General features: G+C 37.4%; 3 protein-coding genes across 4 annotated transcripts in view; 2 read left to right on the forward strand and 1 right to left on the reverse strand.

Moving 5' to 3' along the window:
- The first annotated feature begins 343 nt into the window (after positions 1 to 343).
- On the forward strand, positions 344 to 7229 carry LOC103988694 (uncharacterized protein At1g03900). Of its 2 annotated transcripts, XM_009407306.3 has the most exons (9): positions 344 to 694; positions 808 to 839; positions 1772 to 1872; positions 1953 to 2025; positions 2253 to 2284; positions 3431 to 3521; positions 3672 to 3783; positions 6723 to 6786; positions 6892 to 7229. In XM_009407306.3, the coding sequence occupies exons 1-9, from the start codon at positions 359 to 361 to the stop codon at positions 7023 to 7025; spliced, it is 975 nt and encodes a 324-aa protein (XP_009405581.3). In that variant the 5' UTR covers positions 344 to 358; the 3' UTR covers positions 7026 to 7229. The 2 variants fall into 2 exon arrangements, with proteins under 2 accessions (XP_009405581.3, XP_009405580.3); XM_009407305.3 differs by having other exon boundaries at positions 6723 to 7229.
- A 1013-nt stretch (positions 7230 to 8242) lies between these two features.
- On the forward strand, positions 8243 to 13356 carry LOC103988693 (ketol-acid reductoisomerase, chloroplastic). Its single transcript, XM_009407303.3, has 10 exons — positions 8243 to 8629; positions 8710 to 8802; positions 9557 to 9622; positions 9939 to 10079; positions 11467 to 11694; positions 11816 to 11933; positions 12005 to 12144; positions 12214 to 12381; positions 12572 to 12727; positions 12809 to 13356. The coding sequence occupies exons 1-10, from the start codon at positions 8330 to 8332 to the stop codon at positions 13175 to 13177; spliced, it is 1779 nt and encodes a 592-aa protein (XP_009405578.2). The 5' UTR covers positions 8243 to 8329; the 3' UTR covers positions 13178 to 13356.
- A 183-nt stretch (positions 13357 to 13539) lies between these two features.
- Positions 13540 to 20740, reverse strand: part of LOC135615240 (uncharacterized) — a 29143-nt gene continuing 21942 nt past the window's right edge. The window contains exons 17-21 of the mRNA XM_065113469.1: positions 19733 to 19825; positions 19547 to 19648; positions 19021 to 19381; positions 16477 to 16614; positions 13540 to 14246 (exon numbers count right to left, since the gene is read on the reverse strand). Coding sequence (XP_064969541.1) covers positions 13764 to 14246; positions 16477 to 16614; positions 19021 to 19381; positions 19547 to 19648; positions 19733 to 19825 — 1177 coding nt within the window. The 3' untranslated portion in view covers positions 13540 to 13763. The remainder of the gene's footprint in view (positions 14247 to 16476; positions 16615 to 19020; positions 19382 to 19546; positions 19649 to 19732; positions 19826 to 20740) is intronic.

The raw sequence follows: 20740 nt of genomic DNA on the forward strand, positions 1-20740 counted from the left end.
TATGACAATAGTTTGAGAAATCAAGATGACACTAAAAAAAGTTTGGATATCAACATGAAATTGAATTCATGATTCGAATAACCATATTTGTACAATCTAACTTTTTTTATGTGTACATATTTATAATACGACTGGTAGTGGAATAACTAATTGGGATCTGATAAGTGTTTAACAATGAACTTTTAGGAAATTATATGATTTAATTCTTTCTTTCTCCTCCATTATGTCCTTTAAGTTTTTATATATTTTTTTATTAGTCTTTTTTTTTTTTTTTTGTCATTGTCTTCTCTACTTGTGTTTTTTTATTTCCTGGTTCTGATGGAAACTTAATAACTACGCCATCACTCATTTGTTCCTGATGACGTGTGAAATGCTTCGAGTCTCGGCGTTCGGCACGATCCAACTCGCGACAGCGGAGTTGGCGCCCATCAACAACCACGGCCCCACTCTCTTGGCCCTTTATGCGACCATGTCGGGACGCAAGTCGTGCCGAGAGACGGGTGAGGAAGAAGAGCTTAACAAGTCTACCCACTCGCCTACGAAAGACGGGAAAATAAACGCATCGCGAACTCTCACGATGGATCGCCCGACCCACCCCAATCTCCCAGGATCGGAACAAGGGGGAGGAGGAGGCGATGACGAAGAAGCAGTGGAGCTTGTCCTCTTCCACGCCAACGAATGCTACGTCTACTTGGTAACCCCGCAATCCCTTATATTCCTTCATTCTCGATTGCATCGTGTCTCCGGATCCAATTCTCACCCATTGTGTTCCTTGTGCTCTTCGATCCCGTGGGGCTTTCTGCACAGATACCGCCCAGGAAGAGCGCAGCATCTTACAGGTTTGCCCTCAGATTCCCGTTCCATTATTCGTACACAGATTAATGTAGATTTTATCCACGATAGGGGTTATCGCGCTAATTTTGGTGCAGAATTCTTAGAATTAACTGCTCCTTTTGCTTTCCTATATCTATTGGGATTTATATTGTAAAACGTGGATGGTCGATTTGGTTGATTTCGAGATTAATCCGAGGAACGGATTCCCTTCATGCGCACTGTCAAGAAGTTTGCTAGTTTGTTGGTTTATTTTTCGTGCCTTTTTCTTTTCCAAACTCAGAATTTTTTTTTATGCTGTTGTGATCGACTGGTTATTGATAAGTCTAGAGAGTATTAATGTGTATGGGATTGGAAATATGGAGAAGTAGATCTTCTCTGACTTGCTTGGACTATTCTTTGCTGATTAACTTGGAAAATTCTGATCCTTAACGCTTAAGCTTGCTGATTTGCTGTCTGCTAAGATGTGAGTCATGTGGTGGTTCATCTCTTTTGAATTCATTTTTTGCTTGGCCTTCCTGAGTGCAATGTACCACATATCTCTGCATACTGCCGTGTCATGAATGTCTAAAATCTGGCTTTTACATAAGGATTGGATGCTTATAAGGACTGAAACTGAAATTATTCAACTTCTTTGTGTCAATAGCGACTGTTGTTGTCTTTGCCTCATGAAATTTATTTTCTTTTATTTTATCTTTTAGCCGGTGGCTAGGATTTTGTTTCATTGATTCTGTTACCATTTATTCATGGATGTTTAATTGTTTGTCGGTCAACTTGTTCAGTCTTTTCTTACACCTACCCAAAATGTTCTAAATTTCCTGTGCAATCTTTTCTGCAATCTGATCCATGTGCTCACATTTTCGTCAGTGACATACATTCACTTCTAAGTAGCAAATGCTAAAGCACACTGTATTTTCCAAATAACTTTGTCGATTGTCAGGGCTGATGAGTGGAATGTCAACAAATGGGCATGGGAGGGGGTATTGAAGGTTGTTAGCAAGGGAAAGGAATGCATTATCAGATTGGAGGATAAAACATCAGGTGTTGCCATCTTTCTTATTAGAGCATTAGATTAAGGAACCTTGTTATATATTCTTTCATCACGTGAATCATTTGCCCAGGGGAATTATATGCTAGAGCATTCTTGAGAGAGGGAGAACCACATCCGGTGGAACCTGTTATTGACAGCAGCAGGTCTGTTTCCTTCTTTCGGTTTTTTCTATAAATTCTATAGTCAATTTTAATTGCATCAATTTAGATTTTGAATTAGAGAAGCTGTCTCTTGAACAGTTCATGTCTAAAGGTGCAACACAGTTACAACATACTTTTTACTTTTTACATACATGAATCTCTATCCCTATTACTTCATGTGTAGTCCTCATCTCATTCAGCCCCTTGATCATCATTTCTCTTTTCTCCAGGTACTTTGTGCTTCGAGTTGAAGAAAATATAGGCAAGTTCCTTACACTTCCTTTGAATTGTGTGATGCAAATTTTAGTAAAGCCTTTGTAAGCTTAGGCATTGATTGATATTCCAAGTGCATTCCAAGCAACCCCTGTTATTTTATCTAAAATTGTTTCCTTTTTCCACTTCAGCAATCAAATTTGCTGTATGCCCATTAGCACGAACGGATTGATATCTCAAGTGTCAAAACATATGATAGTTCTTACTCGATTATTCTTTAATCATGTTCTTAAGTAGATCTTAAATCTACTTACAAAATTTTAGATTCAAACAGGTTATTCCCCAATGATATATTGACACAAGACTCGTAAGAGTCTGGAGATAGAGGCGAAAAAGTGATATGGAAAGTCATACTGTATGTTGAGCAGAAGAGGTTGTATACTTGGTGACATTGTAGATTTTATTTATAGTATCAAGTTTTTTTGTCTAAATTCCAAATGAGGTAATTTTGGAAAATGAAGCCTGTCTTTAATTTTAGTGACAAAATGATGACAAACACTTTATGGCTTATGCCATACGTTTATGCACAAGAAGAATTAATGAGAGCTTGAACAAGAAAGAATTTGTATCAGTAGGTCTGTCAGAAGTGAGCTAGTTAAGAGACTTGAAGGAACCATAAAACAGGACTTGGAAATTTTAGGCATATAGAGATTTAGAATGTTTCATAAGAATATGCAGCCAAGATTTTGTAACATGTTGAAATAAATGAATAAGGCTTTGATAGTGTAACTTCCAAGAGTATAGCCATTAGGGAACTGTGTCAAAACCTATTTTTAGAGTTTGAATAAGGTTTACATATTAACAAGCTCTACATTTCCACACGTTGGCAGTAGTGCTCTTAATGAGATGCTAGTAGATATTCAATTTTTTCTTATAAGTCCAGTATAAAACTGTCGTTAAATTTAGAAAGATTTGTGGTAGATGGTATATTGTGTTTGTTTTAGCTTTCAATCATGTTAGCAGCACATTGAAGTCTTTTAACTCATTTTTTAATACTATCATACGGTTGTTGATATGTGCAATGGTTTTGGTTTTCATTATTTAAGTTCACATTTGTTGCTGAACTGGTACATCAGAGGTTTTCTGTTGTAAGATGCAATGTAATGTTGGATGTTGAAATGTCTAAAAACTGCAGGTGGTCGGAAACGACATGCTTTTATTGGTATAGGATTTAGGGAAAGGACAGAAGCATATGATTTTCAAGCTGCTCTGCATGACCACATGAAGTATCCTTCTTTTATACAAATAATGGCTTGTTAATTAACATTATAAACTTTTTGGTTTGTGTGGTATTTGCAAATTAGTTTCAGGTCTGGTGTGTAAGGTGGATCTTGAATTTGTATGTTTAAGAAGTTTGCTCCTTTACTTTATTTAAGATATCTAGACAAGAAGAAAGTTGCTGAAGAGATGGAACAACATTATCAGACAACATCAACAGTTGATTATAGTCTAAAGGAAGGGGAAACTCTGGTACTTCAGTTGAAAAATGTAAGTTTATCTTTCTCTCCTCTCTCTCTCTCCCTTTCTTGACATACATATATACATACATGATTGCATGCATGCTTGCATGCATGTTCTGCTGTTATATCACTTTTGTTTAGGACAAGCACATCATTCGATAATCATCTTTTAGTTTGTTTCAAGTGAAGGCAAAACTATTCTGTTGCTTCTTGCAAGACATATGTTTAACCTCAATTTATTATCATGCCATTTGTCTTTGGAGATAATACAATATGAGGATATACCATTATGAACAAAAGGAACTGTAAATCAAGATATATATCTGATAGATATGCACTAATGAACCGACACTAGGACTTAATGAGTGTCATTTTAGTGAAGGCTTTCACATATTGAAGGATGGTGCAAAGGCCCCTGTCTCTTAACCAGGATGGTAGAAATCCAGTTGTGGTTCAACGCATCAAGGTCTGTTTCTTCTTAATGGCACTTTGTGCGACTGTTGCTGGCCCATTCTGCACTTCTCCCGTTGTGGAGCCAGGTTGTGCCTAGGAGGTTATTGCAAAAAAATGATTTAGAATAACTTATTTACGGACTGGATCTTATAGCAGATACAGATGTAGCAAGTTAACACAATAACCAATACTTATTGTAGCCTATATAATTTCCCATGTCTTCAGGGTTATCTATTTTCCATTTAGAACATGTATATACATACCACCATCTTTATCATCATTTCTGATATCCTTTTTCTTTGTTCATTTAAAGCAGGGATATTCATCTGACCATACAACCATCGTATCTTGTGCTCATTAAATAAACCCTTCTGGAAAAAAAAGAACATCTGAAAATGTAAACCTACTGGTATACATATTTTGGATTACTTCAAGTCTATGGATGTTCACAAGGTGACGAAAGGATCACAGAGTGATGAGAAGAAGTAAAAAAGTAATGTCAAACAAGACAAAAAGATAAAAAGTATCAGTTATTATTATTATTATTTTTTTGAAAACAAACTATTTCATTGAACTAGAAGAAATTAGCAAGTGGATTGGCAACCAAGGTCATCCAAAGTACTAAAGTGGTCAAAAGTTGCTTGATGTCAGCAATGATAGCTTAGAAGTGCCATGGAGTTTGATGAACTCCATTGATGTAGTGGATGACTGCTTGTGCATCATATTGGAAGTGGATGGAATTCCAGCCAAAGGCCGCAGCATGCTTAAGGCCCTCCAGGATGGCCAATGCCTCCGCATTGGCTGAGTTGTGCACCCAGCAAGATTGGCAGCCAACCACCAGAGTAGTAGAGGAAGGCAACTTGAGAATATACCCTATACTTGCAAGGTGATCGGGGGGAAATGAAAGAGCTGTCACACTGCAAGGTACAGTAAAAAAACTCCTCTGTAGGAGGAGGTTGAGGAAATATACTCCCGGTCCCCTCAGGACAAGGATATGGATCATAAGTTTCATTCACAAGGGTCAGGGCCCTGATTACTAAGGTAGTGGGGTTAGCATGGTGGTTGCCAAATCGGACATCATTTCTATTGAGCCAAAGGGTCTAGAAGGAGTAAGAAATAATGTTGAGGATCCATCTAGCAACAGGTTTCTCATGTCCTTTGCCTTCCTGGAGCCAAGAGCCAGTTGACGAAGAATCAAAATGTTTAAAGTGTGGTCGTATTCTGTTCTGAAGTAGATTCCAAAAGGTGATAGAAGTACTACATTCAAGAAAGATATGAGCCGGAGTAACCTCGTAAGTGGTTTCACATATGACAGTCATCTACTTGGTGATGGAGAATGTGAGCAAACAAGTCCGAGGTAGGCAAATGATTCCAACAAAGTTTCCAAATAAAAAGTTTGACCTTTGGGGAAATAGAAAGGCTCCAAATTACCTTCCAGCCATGCTATCCTGTATTGTTAGAGTCAGCTTTAATAAACTGATAGGCATCACTTGTAGAAAGAGAGCCCAATGGATTGGGCTGTCATATCCAATAGTCATCACAGGGGGGAGCCTAGAAATAAAAATCCTCAGAATCCGATCAGCTAAGGAGGAGTGGAAAAGAAGCTGGAGCTTAGGCAGATTCCAGCAGTTAAAAGAGTCCAAAACTGAAGTTGTTATTTGTCCCTATTCTTTATACTCAATGCCATTTGATAGACATAATTGCTTGTTGTCTATTGATGGCTCTTTCCTTTTTTTCATTTTCTTTTGACCATTAGGGGGGTTAGCATTTGATCCTTGTACACTTATTTCTAGTAAGGACAACATTTTTTATAATCAAAACTGTTGTAATATTTGAGTTAACTTCAGTGAGGTTACCATACTTGCCTGTGACTTGTCACAGAAAGCTAAGTTCCTCTTCTGAAGGCGATGTAGATCTATATAATGAATGTGTTTTCACTTCAATCTGTCAAAAGCCGCACTGCTTTTTACTCATATGGCTGAAACTTTCGATGCATTGCACTTTCCTTGGGTTCATCTTGCATTTTTACTTAACCTTTCAACCAATGCAGTTATTTCATTGCTTAAAATCTTCTGCAAAGTTTATCAAACCATACTTGCAACAAATTTGGAAAAAGAAAGGTTTATCACACGAATGCTAAACAACTAAATGTAAGACTAAGATTCCAGCTTCGTCTGTTTACATGATAAGATTTATTTGATTTACAATAGTTCATAAGCATGTTCTCACTTGCAATAAGCACCATATTCTTTTCTTAACAGTGCATGATTGAGGCACCTGATATGAGTTAAACATGTCTTCATCAAAACCTTTCCAAGTGAAGCAGGGAGTCTTTCTTGATAGATTGGTTGGCTTTGTTTACGTTTTCTCATGATTGTTTGCAGTGTGATGTGGTTATTCTTAGCTAACTTATCTTTGAAACTCTCTTGGATATGCTTCCACCATAAATTCACATGATCACATCTTGGTTGCTGACCTGGTGAAACTGATTGTGAAATTGTACACCTGTGGCAGAAAGGAGGTCAAAAGGTAAAGTCTGCATGTTTGGAGCAGAGCCTGAACAATCTTTTATTGGATGGTAAGACAAAAACCCAAGAAGGTTCTATTTGCCTGAAACCACCTCCTCCTCCACCTGCACCCCTTTCGCCGGTAAAACCTGCTGAAAGATCATCCTTTACTTCAGAGCCATCTACCATGGAAGACACTGAGTTGCATTCCAAGGTTGAACTTTCACCCAAAGAAACATCGAAGAACATAGAAAGCAGTGCACAAAATGCCATAGATGATGACTTTGGTGATTTTCAGGCAGCCGGCTGATTTTTGTAATCTGCACCTATCTTCTGCACTTGGCTCTTGTTGTGTTGATGTATCGATACTTTTTGTGATCGGTTGGTGTACCAAGACTTGGTGTAATTAGGATGGTTGGTTACAGTGAGATATATAACATTTGCTTTCTTTCAAATGATAATGAGCAATTGTACTCAAATATCAAAGAAAACCCTTGCATGCTTTTATCGGTTACTTCTCTTTCTAACTTTTCTATGATGCATGCATTCATTCGTTCATTCATTCATTCATTCATGTTAGACTTTGTTCGCTACATTTTACACTTCGTTTGAACACTATACTCACAACGTTTGCAAGAGTCCTGATAAATTATGAGAAAGATATCACATTATGAGAAAGATATGCTTCATTTGAGAGTGCCATCTGCTGGCCATTATGCGAATCATTTTTCAAAATACTTGGGAGACATGTTGTCACAAGGTAACATGTCAATTACATGTTAATCAGTGGCATCTTTAACATCTAATGTCACACGATAACAACAGAATGACATGAACAAGAAGATGCCATAAACATAATTCGAGAAACTTCCAAATAAAAGTGTATTCACCCAACCGAATTTTAATCACATATAAATCTATTCAATTATTAAGGCTATTCACATATTTTTTCCATTAACATGAATGAAAACTCAGGTTAAGCATGCCGAACCATAATTAACAGCAGCGATATGAGCTGAAAAGATATTTAAATACCTACAGCAATTATAATATTTTTTATATTATGATAATTTTAAAAATCATTGATACTATTTATAATTCTAATTAACAGTCAGTGATACGGACATTAAATACAATAAAACATATATATATATATATATATATATATATATATATATATATATTAGTTTTTAGATTTTGTGAGGATATATGTATATAGAAAAACAACTTAAATTTGGAGGGATGAATATGGAAATCACTTATTTCCGAGAAAGATATAGGCAATTTTCTTTTATATAAGCAAAAATTGGCTCGAGATTCTCGGAGAAGACACCTGTCGCGCGCTCACTGTCACGTGGGGTGACGTCATCTGGGGCGTGATCTACCAACCTGTTCCCATTCGATCACAGCAACTGCGTCTTATATATTAGAAATTGTCGGATGGGATTTACCCAATCACTGGTTGCTGTCTATTTATAAACATCAGATCACATAAAGCTTCTCAAATATCTGCACGGGAGACAACAGAAAGCTTCCTTCGCACTATTTCCTCGTTGGCTTCTCCTCTCTCTCTCTCTCTCTCTCTCTCTCTCTCTTAATCCAATACCCCATCTCATGGCGGCGACCGCCGTGGCGACGATTTCCTTGGCTACCTCGTCCACCCCTCCCGCCTCCCGCGCCAAAATCCAGAAACCAGCGCCCGGAACCCTGGTCCTCGGATCCTCCGCTGCCTCGCTGTCGTCGTCCTCCATATCGCTGCGGCACGTCGTGCCGGCCGGACAGGGTGGCGGCCGCGGCGCCGCCTTCGGTGCTCGGATGGTGTCGATGCCCTCTGTCGAGAAGCCCCCGCCGTCACTCGACTTCGAGACGTCGGTTTTCAAGAAGGAGAAGATTACCCTTGCCGGCCACGACGAGGTTCTTTTACCCTTCGCCACCATTTGCTTCCATCATTCTAGGGTTTTGGTGATTCTTATGGTTTCTTGTTTTGGTATCAGTACATTGTTAAAGGTGGAAGGGATTTGTTCTACTTGTTGCCGGACGCATTCAAGGGGATCAAACAGATTGGGGTGATCGGATGGGGATCTCAGGTGAAATGAAAGAAATCGTTTCTTTATTTCGAGTTCTTTTTTCTCGTTGTTTCTTTAATTTGTAGATGCAGTAATTTCTTTTCTTGCAAAAAATTATCCTCCTAAATTGGTGTAAAAATATTTTTCTAGTAATTCTTTAGAGTGTTATATGAATTTGTGACTATGAAAGTATGAATAAATGGTGATAGAAGAACCACTTGTGGCAGATTCAGTGGATAGCTGCATGGGATTCGTTGCAATAATATCTGCAGAACAGACTTTCTGATTATGTTATACTATGTATTGCAAATAATCAAGAAAATTTACAGAAACTAGATAATGTTAGTTTTAACTATTATATGCACGTAGATAACTCCATAGTTTTTTTTTTTTTTTTTGTTATGGAAGAGGTTGACCATCTTAAATATTTATGTTTTATTATATTGTTAAAAGGATTATGGTAATATTGTCATTGGTGAATTTAGCAGTATGATAAGATTATTTCACTTTTTGTATTCACCATTAATAAATTACAGTGTTTTTTTTTTTATAATATAGTGGTTGGCTGTTGGTTTAGTCTGTTGTTTACAGAGATGACTCAAACCCGTTTCAGTTTTTCTTGTACCTCACTGCACATTCTCATTCAACTTCTCCTTTAATTAGGTTTAGAGACTGGCTCCCATCCTTACCATCTTTTACAATAGCTCAATATTTAACTTTCTTGTTTATCAGTCTTCTTTGTTTACCTAATGCCAAAATTTCTGTTGCTCTACAGGGCCCTGCACAAGCACAGAATTTGAGGGATTCACTTGTGGTGGCAAAGTCCGACATTGTGGTCAAGGTGACTGTTCTTATGTGTTTTATGTGTTTCTGATTTATCACAGATTCAGAAGTGACAAACTTGTTCATTATGTGAAATTTAACTAATATGTGATTCAAAGTTCCTTCAGAAGACTCGCTTACACACATTGGAATGCTCTCAGTATGGGTTAGCTGGCAGAGCCAGATGAAGTACCAAATTGTTAATTAACTAACTATCTCTTGTTGCATTTGGTGACCAAATTGAAAATGGGATTCCCAGTAGTTTCCGTATATTTCTACCAAGAGTCGTATCATGCATGTTTTAATTCTTTACTTTCTGAAGTTATCATCTGCAGATTGGTCTGAGGAAAGGTTCTCGTTCTTTTGATGAAGCACGTGCAGCTGGATTCACCGAAGAAAATGGAACTTTGGGTGATATCTGGGAGACAGTTGCAGGCAGCGATCTTCTTCTGCTGCTGATTTCTGATGCTGCACAGGTCAGCAATAATTATAGCCCTTGCAGTTCAACCAATCCCCTCTTCAGTATTATATGATGTGTGTTAACTGGACACTTGTGAGCACGCCTAAGAATTGTGTCAGATGCAAGCTTGTATATCCTGATAATTACCCATGATCTAAACATGTGGTCTTTATCTTTTTTGAATGTCAACTTGAAGAAGTTGACATCCATGGCCTTTGAGTTTCTCCATAGACCTTTTAGAAAATCACATTCTTGTAGCATATCTATGTAACTATCATATTCACTATTCTTCTTCCATGGGTTCTCATTTCTGCTTTTAGTTTTTGTCTTCTTCCATGTGTATATAACTATCATATAAACTATTCTTTTAGAAAGTCACTTGCAATACATGTCCAAATTTAGTTGTTTTGTCTTTATATAGGCAGCATGATTTTATGTAGATATACTGCTCTTAGCATGGCAGTTATCATATACACTACTGATCTTAGCAAGATTTGAGTTAGAGCAGTATTAGTTATGGATGAATCTGTCAAATTTCATGTAATTATATTCATTGATTTTAGGTAACAGGATTCAATGTTTGCAAGACTCAGGGTAGAAGTCAATAACAAATCTAAGTCGAACCATGTTAACTGAAACTTTTATAATTGTTCAACTTTAGCTATTTGATATGGTTGAGAGCCTTGTTTTGCTAGGATTTACTAAATGATGAGTGAACAGTTTGTATCACTTAGATAGAAATCAGAGGGAACTTTTTCAGAGTTAAGGAGTCCTTGAAAAAAAAAGGCTCAAAACCATAAGTGGTAAAGTTCCAAAATTTTCTCTTTTACTTAGTAGCTTTTTTTATTGATTGAAACCCAATCGATCATGGTCATTATTGTTTCAGTAATAGAATATTAATTTATTCTCTACTTAAACCAATCTTACTAATAGCTTTCGTATTTCATTAATAGTATGTTAATTTATTATTTACTTAAAACCAATCGTATTGGTAGCTTATATTAATAAGAGTCTGATTAATGTTCTAAACAATTAAAGATGACTAAATAATATTGATAATAGAATACCCTAGTCAATGTTCAAAAGCAAATTGTTTGTATATTATAGATTGAGTCTTATTTGTTACTGTCTTTTGTCCTTTTTCACAGCATACCTTGGTAGCTGAACTTTTTGATTTAATGTTTCTTCAAGATTTCATTGCAAGTCTTTCTGGAGCATGTTCCACAGATTTTGCATTCCACTTTAGGCCTGAGACTTGTATTAACCAACAGTTCTTAAATCCTTTTTTAACATGTTTTAACATATTTTTCCATGGTGCATGAACTTCTGCAACTAGGCATATTGGTAATTTCATAACAATTCTAAAGGTAACATGAAAAATTGTTTCATTTTTTTGTTTTCAGGCAGACAATTATGAAAAAGTATTCTCTCATATGAAACCAAACAGCATTCTGGGGCTGTCACATGGTTTCCTTCTAGGGCACTTGCAGTCCCTCGGCCTTGATTTCCCCAAGAACATCAGTGTAATTGCTGTGTGCCCCAAGGGAATGGGTCCATCAGTGAGAAGGTTATATGTTCAGGGTAAAGAGATAAATGGTGCTGGGATTAATTCTAGTTTTGCTGTACACCAGGTAATCTATAAGTCTAAAGTTGGTTTGTAAAGAGATTGTGAATTGTATCTATTATCTTTCCATGTCCACAAAAGATTGCTAGCTTAATGAGGTTTCACATACTTGTCTTCAATGTGAGCAGGATGTTGATGGCAGGGCAGTGGATGTTGCTCTTGGATGGTCAGTTGCTCTAGGATCTCCTTTTACATTTGCTACGACATTGGAGCAGGAGTATAAGAGTGATATTTTTGGAGAGCGCGGTAGGCTCATTCACCTGCAAATTTATTGCTTGTGTACGGTGCCTGACCTTATTTAGTTATGCTATTTTTAGGTATTTTGCTTGGTGCTGTGCATGGAATTGTGGAAGCATTATTTAGAAGGTACACCGAGAATGGAATGAGTGAAGAGCTTGCTTACAAGAACACTGTTGAGTGCATCACAGGAATCATATCAAAGACCATTTCAACAAAGGTAACTTTTATCTAACATGTGATTGTATGACATCAAGAGGACTAATTCTCAAGCATGCAATGATTTCAGGGGATGCTCTCTGTATATAGTGCTTTGACCGAAGAGGGGAAGAAAGAATTCAATGCTGCATATAGTGCATCATACTATCCTTGCATGGATATATTGTATGAATGCTATGAGGATGTTGCCTGTGGAAGTGAAATCTGCAGTGTTGTATTAGCTGGACGGCGCTTCCAGGTAAGCTCTTAATTATGATATATTATGACAGCTCTAACTGATTAAAACTTGATTGATATTGTTCTTGGTGTTTGTTCAAGTAGTTGATATATTATAACAGTAGGTAGTTTGTCGATTTGATGCAAATGGGTTTTCTTTTATTACTTGTTATAGGCGATGGTGGATAAAATTTGATTATTTTGCTTGATAGGAAAAGGAAGGGCTTCCTGCTTTCCCAATGGGTAAAATCGATCAAACACGAATGTGGAAAGTTGGCGAGCGAGTTCGTGCTGCACGTCCTGCAGGTGATTTGGGCCCCCTACATCCCTTTACAGCTGGAGTTTATGTAGCTTTGATGATGGCTCAGGTACAAGATTGTCTTCATTTATCTCCTACCAATCACATAACGTGAAAATTTTCTTTTGTCGACATGGTTATAAACGTGCAGATTGAAATCTTAAGAAAGAAAGGGCATTCTTACTCTGAGATCATCAACGAGAGCGTAATCGAATCTGTGGATTCCCTGAATCCTTTCATGCATGCTCGTGGGGTGTCATTCATGGTGGACAATTGTTCCACTACTGCACGACTGGGATCGAGAAAATGGGCCCCGCGTTTTGACTACATCCTCACACAGCAGGCATTTGTCTCAGTGGATAAAAACAGATCTATCAATCAGGACCTTATCAGAAACTACTTGTACGATCCAGTTCATGATGCCATAGGAGTATGCGCACAACTGAGGCCGACTGTTGATATATCAGTGCCTCCGGATGCAGATTTTGTCCGTCCAGAACTGCGACAATCGAGCAACTAGGATCCGAGGTGAGTTTCTGATGGTACTATTTTGGTATGTCTGAGGGCTCAGGTTTAGCTTAGTCGAGGTGTAGTTTTGTTCGGGAGTTTATGAGATGCAGGGTCTAGTTCTCCGAACAACCCGAACTTTATGCTATCCATGCTTCGAAGTGCCAGAATAAATTAGCCCTCTTTTTCAAATTCCTGTTATTTCTTTCCATGCGATATTTAAGATAAAAATCCTTGTTACAGTAAAAACACTTGTTCGATAATGCTCCAGTGGTCCCACCCTTTTTCTACCGCTTTGTAATTCGACGAACCCCGAAGGTGATACGGACGGCTGGCTGGCGAGAGACCCGTGATGACAAATGCAAACACCAAAGCTTCAATGCCATAGGATATTATCAATATTTAAGATAAAAATTAGATATCCGAATTCTCATCACCCAAACATATGCAGGGAAATAACAACAAGAACCTGCTTGTATAATCATTACACGAATGAAGTTAATGCTCAAAAAATAAGCAATTAAAAACAACAATAAGATACACGAAACTACCAGAGAAACCAAGGAAACGACAAAATAGTATAAAGATGGGAAAAGGACCTAAGAGGCTGCCTCTACTAGGGGAGGTGACTCGGTGACCTCTGGTGAAGCATTTGTGCGGCTCACTGGCTCCACAACTGGTGGGGTGCCATTCGATTGATCAGCTGGAGGAGGAGCTTCCAACATTAGTGGCTTATCTGTCTGGGTGTTCAGTGTGTTCTGCGATGTAGCCAAGTCGCTTTGCACTGGAGTGGGTTCGGGACTCTGTGTTGCGGTGGAGGGACCCTGAGATGTGGCGGCTGAAGCAGGTGGCTTTTTGTTAATCGTGATGGGAGGAGCTGACAGAGATGCCATCCCGGGAGGAAGGATTTCTATGGGAGGCTTCTTTCCAGCTTCTGCTAGGCTTGTAAACTTTGGATCCTCAAGTGATGCCAAAAATGCTGAAGCAGCATCAGTTTTGACAGAAGGTGCGTGCTCAAGCTCCTTCTGTAGCATCTTGTTCCACGTCTGGACCAAGTTCTTCAGTGTAGGGCGACCATGGGCCTGGGAGAACAAAATTAAGGATTTAGAATCATATAGAACTGACAGTGTTATTGGAACCAAACTAGGAAAAAGGAACATCCAAACAAATTTAAACATCAGTGGGAATTTTCTTTCGCTACAGAATAGCCCTGCTTTCCTTGGGAATTTAACCATACTCGGATTATTGGATTGAACCAGAATGGCCTCTCTCTCTCTCTCTCTCTCTCTCTCTCTCTCTCTCTGTAGTATATCTCCATCACCTCTCCTGAACTCGTCGATGTCTATCACTCTTGGTGTGAAATATGATTCTCTTATGATGCCCCAACAATCCTAGATCAGAATGATATTTAATTGGAACTTTTGCAGATTAAATATTTTGGACCACAGTTGTAGGCTTGTTATAGCCAAGTCCAGAGTATGTTGTCCTATAGGTCCAAATTATGACAAATGAATCAGAGCAACCTTAAGGATTGCTTCTATATTAACATTGTTGAATCTCAAATTTTGATAATGAAACCAATTGATAAAGTTATGATCTAGTATGCATTTTGAGTGACACAGGACTAAGTTCGAGCATTAGGCTGAAGGATCGGACATTGCGTCAAAAAAATCGGATGTTGCGAAAGGTCAACATGCCGATTGGGCAATACGCCAAAGGATCGGACGAAACGACCTATAACAGTGTTCCAACGATCAAATTGATCGTTGGAGCCCTTTCTTGTGATAGGAGTCCAACAATATCAAGTCAAACTGCTCAAGGAACTACATACACCCAACGATCATAGTCATCCGCCCAGTATGCAAAGGCAAAGGAGAAGGTAGTAGCATCAATCGCATCGTTAGAAAGAATCGAGTCGGGCGACGAGACACCTTCACAATCGCATTTAACAACTCGCTCGATCCAGAGCATGATAGCAACACGGACAGCAGTGCCTCGACGGATGATAGCGGCGACGCCGAGCAATCGTTGGTCTCGTCTACACAACTTGAGGGTAGTGCATAGACCGAGGAGGAATATTTTACACATGCCACCCAAGATTCAAATCATGGAACTCGACAATGTACTGATCAAGTTTGTGGAAGGGGAAGACAATGGATAAATTTAAGCAGATGCGATAGAGCCTACATGATGTAGATAGTCATACTTCTCTGAGCAATAGTATCATAGAGAGCAATATATCAGTAGCAAATGTGAAAGTTCTAACATTCACCAATACATGCCTCAGGAGCCGCCTTGGACAAATATGATTCATGACGATCAACCTACGATTATCACCACATTGATGCACCAATGACATACGGTGTATCAATACACTATGTCATGAGATCAATTTCAGGATTAGATCCAACAAACATATCATATTGATATGCAAATGTATAGGATCGAGAACCCCGATCCACCACTCGTGGAGGCTCGTCGTTCGTTTTGGTAGTAGAATAAACAATTAGGTATATATACTTATATGATTATTTAATTCATTTGAATTTTAAAATTTATATTGTAATAAAATAATCTAACAATTTAAATGATTTTTCTATAGATATTTCAATATTTACAGAAGGACAATCTGTAATGGACCGAAATATGAACCTTGCACAAGGCTATTCTTCAAAGCCCAAAAAAGACATGACACTATTCTTACCTAATTTACATTGATTTTGTTAAATTTATACTATTACTATATCTATTTCTAACTTAAAAACCCTATCCTAACTTTTTTTTTTCTTATTTTTCAGATATTTTCAGAGGATTTTACACCTAAATTACGCATATCGCACCATACCGACAAAGCTCGAAACTCTGGTACGGTGCAAAATTTCAACTCTTGGTTGTTAGCATATAGGTCATCAGGTTGTGTCGTGACGATGTTAGTTACGACAGCTAAATGTCAGTCACATACTCATTCTTACATGGTTCCCAAAAAAAAGAAAACTCACTAAAGGCTATTTTCAGATATCTACCTAATTTTGTTAATTAATTTGCAGTCATTTCTTTCCGTTCCAAAAAGAAAAAAGAGGTTAATGTAGGAAGACATTGCATTTTCAGGTATCTACCTAAGATCATATACCAAATAGTATCTAATATTGGGAGATTCAGTATTTTTGACATGATTGAGAGTATTCCTGTAATTAAAAAGGGGCATCTCACATGTCCAATGGCTCCTGTGGTATTTGAAACGTCTTCTTCCTAATTAATTCACAAATCTTATAAATAAACCTCTTAAAGGAATAGAAGGCCTTGGATACTTACATGAGCATGTAGTACAGCCTCTGCAAGCATCCCAGTGTCCTGCCATGCCTTCTCCATTAATGCATTATCTCCTAAAACTGCTGCAGAAAATGCTGCTTCACGCCCATGACCCGCTACAATCAGATTATTTATCAAACCCTGAAAGAAACAGCAGAGTGTTAATCAAGTGTTTTGGAGTACTGGATGAGGAAAAAAAAATTCATGAATTGACTTGCATGTAAACTGGCACATGCATGTCAAATGCTTCTCCCACTAGCTTTTACTTCAATTGCTAGGTGTTCACCTTACAGTCGCAAAAATGCTAATCATATGGCCCTTTTGCACAAGTCTTTAGATTGCCAGGTGTTCACATTTTATTTGCTAAATTGCTGATTCTATGGCCTGTTGCACAAGCATCATTAATGGTAACCGCAAGATATTCTAACTGATCTTGTCATTTCTCAACCAAATATTTAAAAGACAAATAATAGATCCTGATTAGTTGCAGTCCTCCTACATGGATCCCTTTCACACCATTAAGCTTATTTTCAGTTGTATTTCTCATCATTTTACATGATTGCAATCAATTTCTTTTTCTTCTTTGCCTTGTTAGTAGCACCTCTTTGTCTCAATGACAATAACTCTAGGCATACGTAGTTTGCTAACTGCTGAGAGATCCGATTCATATAAAACATTTATCCGTATAATTGTCTTATAAGATCTCCTTTTAATTTAGAGAAAATACATCATGATTACTATTCTAATTAAATATTGATTATATAATTTTATGTGACTGATATCAAATTTCCCTGTCTAATAATCTGCCAAGCAAAATAAAATTCAATTAAAACTTATTATCGACATATTTGGAAGGGTATTGGACGTGATTTGGTAGTTTGGAGCTAATCATACACACCAGGTTGTGCTGAAAGTTTAAGGATGCATTTAATAAAAAAATTGATAACAATTTCCTACTTCTCAAAGCGTAGTCTCCAATTAATGAATGGAAATGGACCTTTTTCACTTTGAAATACCATGGTTCCATGCAAAAATTTCGTATAACAATAATCATAACCAAGACGAACATCTTTATTTTACTTGGTTTGTTGTCATTTAGTAGTTTTCCTAAATGTTGAGAAATCAGTACAGGGATTGACTTGTCTTATACCACAGAAAGAGGGTACTACATAGAGGTTGGTAGGTTGATTCTATGAACCATATCCACTTCATATGAAGATCTATATGAGATGTTTCTAACTCTGTAATCCCCATATAAGCTATAAGCCGCACCTCCAACAGGTAGACAGATGCAAGCATTAAACATAAAACTGACTTTAAAAAATGTTATTAAATTAAAAGAAAAAACTAAGCAAGTCATTGTGACAAGTAAAAATATTTTACTTTTGGTTACATGTGATAGGCCTTAAGAAAAGTTTTAAGTCTGCAAATAATAACCTACGATAAACTTTCAATTTTCTTGTTTACTAAGTATTTCCTCAGCAAGAACCAATAAGATTGTGAGATACGCCTTCATGTTGTTATGCTTCATGAAAGATGCTGTTGGCAGCAACTGTTGGATGTCACAGCAGCCTCTCTCAAGTCTGTAGGTTGTCGATTGGAACCTCCACCACCGCCTCAGCATCTACCTCCTCCCATCATCGGCATTGCTTCCTATGGTTCATACAGTCATTCTCCTCCACCACCTCTCTCCTTGTTCTCTCGCTCCCCTCTTCTCTGCCTCTTTCTCTTTGGTCCATGGCATACCAGACTACATCCGGTCCAGCCAGGGACCAAATCTAGTCTTCGACTGATTACTGAAACCTTGATTAGGACCAAAGAACAAAAGTTCACTGGGACGAGTTTGTACCAGCAGAAATTTATTGGTCAGTCATGAACTAGGATGCAAACATATTGGTATTCTGTGTCAGTAAACCAATATGGACCAGAACTGTACTGGTCTGGCCATGGGCGGACATTGTGTAAATTTTACTTAATCAGGAAGGAGATAAGCAAGTATAATAGGTATTAATCAAGGCATTATTAGCCTAACAATGACTCCCTAACCCTTTAAAGTGCTTGAGGTAACAACTAAGTAGGAGGCACAATGGTGCAAGACACAAGCAATATATGGTTAATTTACGCAATTTTGAGAACAGGCGCACAACTAAAATAATTAAGATACTGAAGGATATGGGTTTACAAATGATGTTCAACATCTTAAATACCATCAAATTACATCATAAATAAATTTTAAAAATTCATAAGGATCTCAATCCAAATGTATTTTACCACAAATCTGCCTGTACGATACTTGGGAAAGACCATGAGCATCTAACTTTGTGATAAAATACTAATAAGCAACAATATAATCAACACAAATTTGATTTGACCTTGAAGAAAAAGTAAGAAAGAAAACAGCCACCTAAGCTAAAACTTTAGATTAGAATGATCATCCATGAGGTATGTGTTAATTAAAGTGTACTTATGCTAACCACTTAAGATATGCCTATGTTGTAGCTAAAAGAATAATACTTTTATAGCAATTGAAAAGGATAGTCTACATACTGAAAGTCTGGTTAGCTCTCCATGATTTGCAAGTCGTAGTGCTAGTCCTCTCAAAACTTGACCTTTCAAAGCACCCTTCACAGATCCAGCAGCAGCCAACCTTTTGAGAGCTTCACGAGCAATATCAGCTTGTCCTGTAGCATCTGCAGCATCAATAAGGTCCAAAAACTCCTTAGCAAATTTTGCTATACCCTGGACAGCATCCACAAGATTTTCCTGCTTAACAGCAGTTAGACTAAGAATCTCAGTGATATCTGCAGCTGTAGTTTCTTGACCAACATCCCTGCTATTGCTCATCGTCAACAAGCACTGCAAGGCCCTCTTCAAGTCATTGCTCTGCATAGCCAAGTCAAACTCTAACCTGGTGTAAATTAGTGTAAATTAAGTCATATTAGCTCTTGATTTAAATCAGTATAAAATACACAATAGTAGACCAATTCATGCTCAACTACAAAACAAACAAGGAGTCAATTAATATTGCATGTTATTGGTGATGATTACAAATTAACTACCCTTTTTTACAGACCTCTTGGATATTCCTGGCAAATGAAGAGCTTCAGTTGCATATCCCATCCCAAGCATGAATTGAGCCAAATCATCATGATGCTCACGACTAAGCCTAGTTGCCCTGCAGAGGTAAAGGAATACTCGCAGGTCTTCTTGAGGAAATTCAATGCAAAATAAAAATGATATATTAGAATGGTAATAATACCATTTCACTGCACTAACTGCATCTCCATATGCAGCAAGACACCGGCAACGAATACCTGGATGGCTGAGAGACAAGGCATGTGCACACATATGCCTGAAAACAGATATCAAAGCGGCCATAAAAAATTATAACAAAAAACTGGATGATGTAAAATTGGTATTCGCTTCTTTGCCAAGTATACAAACTGTTTGCTGAAATAAATGTACAAAAGGAAGCAAACAAAAGGATCACCCCAGATTTGGGTAAGGCAATTAGGTAAACAGGAGTTGAAGAAACTAAAAGAAGAAACCTAACTAATCTGAATCATTTATGCAGTGGATGATTAAGAAAATACACCATAGTGTTTACCCTTCCATTATGCACATGCAATAAAATGTGAACAAGAGTAATCTTACCAAACATCTTGCGATGTGATTACTGAAAGTTCTTATATAATTGTCAGATTCTCTTTATTTGAATAAATAATACTGAATCATAATTTGAATTTACACTGCCTGTGTGAATCATAATTTGTGATGTGATTCCATATGTAGTTAATTTCTTCGAAATTGCATAACTTTTTCAGAGGGAAATCAGATGGTAATTTAGGTTTTTTTCAGGAAAATCTTTCCAAGATGAAAAGTCATATCATGGTTCACCACCAAATTGTAATGTATATAGGGCTAACAGTTGAGCTAAAGATGTTGTAATTCAATGGCGAACTAATTTCTTTTATCTTAATTTCACTCTATTTTAGGGCACCTAGTGTTTTGAGTGAGATTTGTTCAGCAAATAATGATAATAAAAAGTATTACTTTAAAAGGTTTATTAGCTCTGACAATTTTGAAGTATCAAGTTGACAAGGAATCCTATTAACATTTAAGCTCATTATGGTTATGCTATATGTTATACTAACTCAGCATTGTCCAGTTTAGGATCATTAAATGCTCTAAGATACTTGTCTGACCGAAGCAGTACATTTACAACCAATTATTTGATGCACATGAGTTTTCTTCCAGAATTTTCAGG

The sequence above is a fragment of the Musa acuminata genome, chromosome BXJ2-6 (genome assembly GCF_036884655.1).
Source record: "Musa acuminata AAA Group cultivar baxijiao chromosome BXJ2-6, Cavendish_Baxijiao_AAA, whole genome shotgun sequence".
In the NCBI taxonomy this organism is placed as follows: Eukaryota; Viridiplantae; Streptophyta; class Magnoliopsida; order Zingiberales; family Musaceae; genus Musa; species Musa acuminata.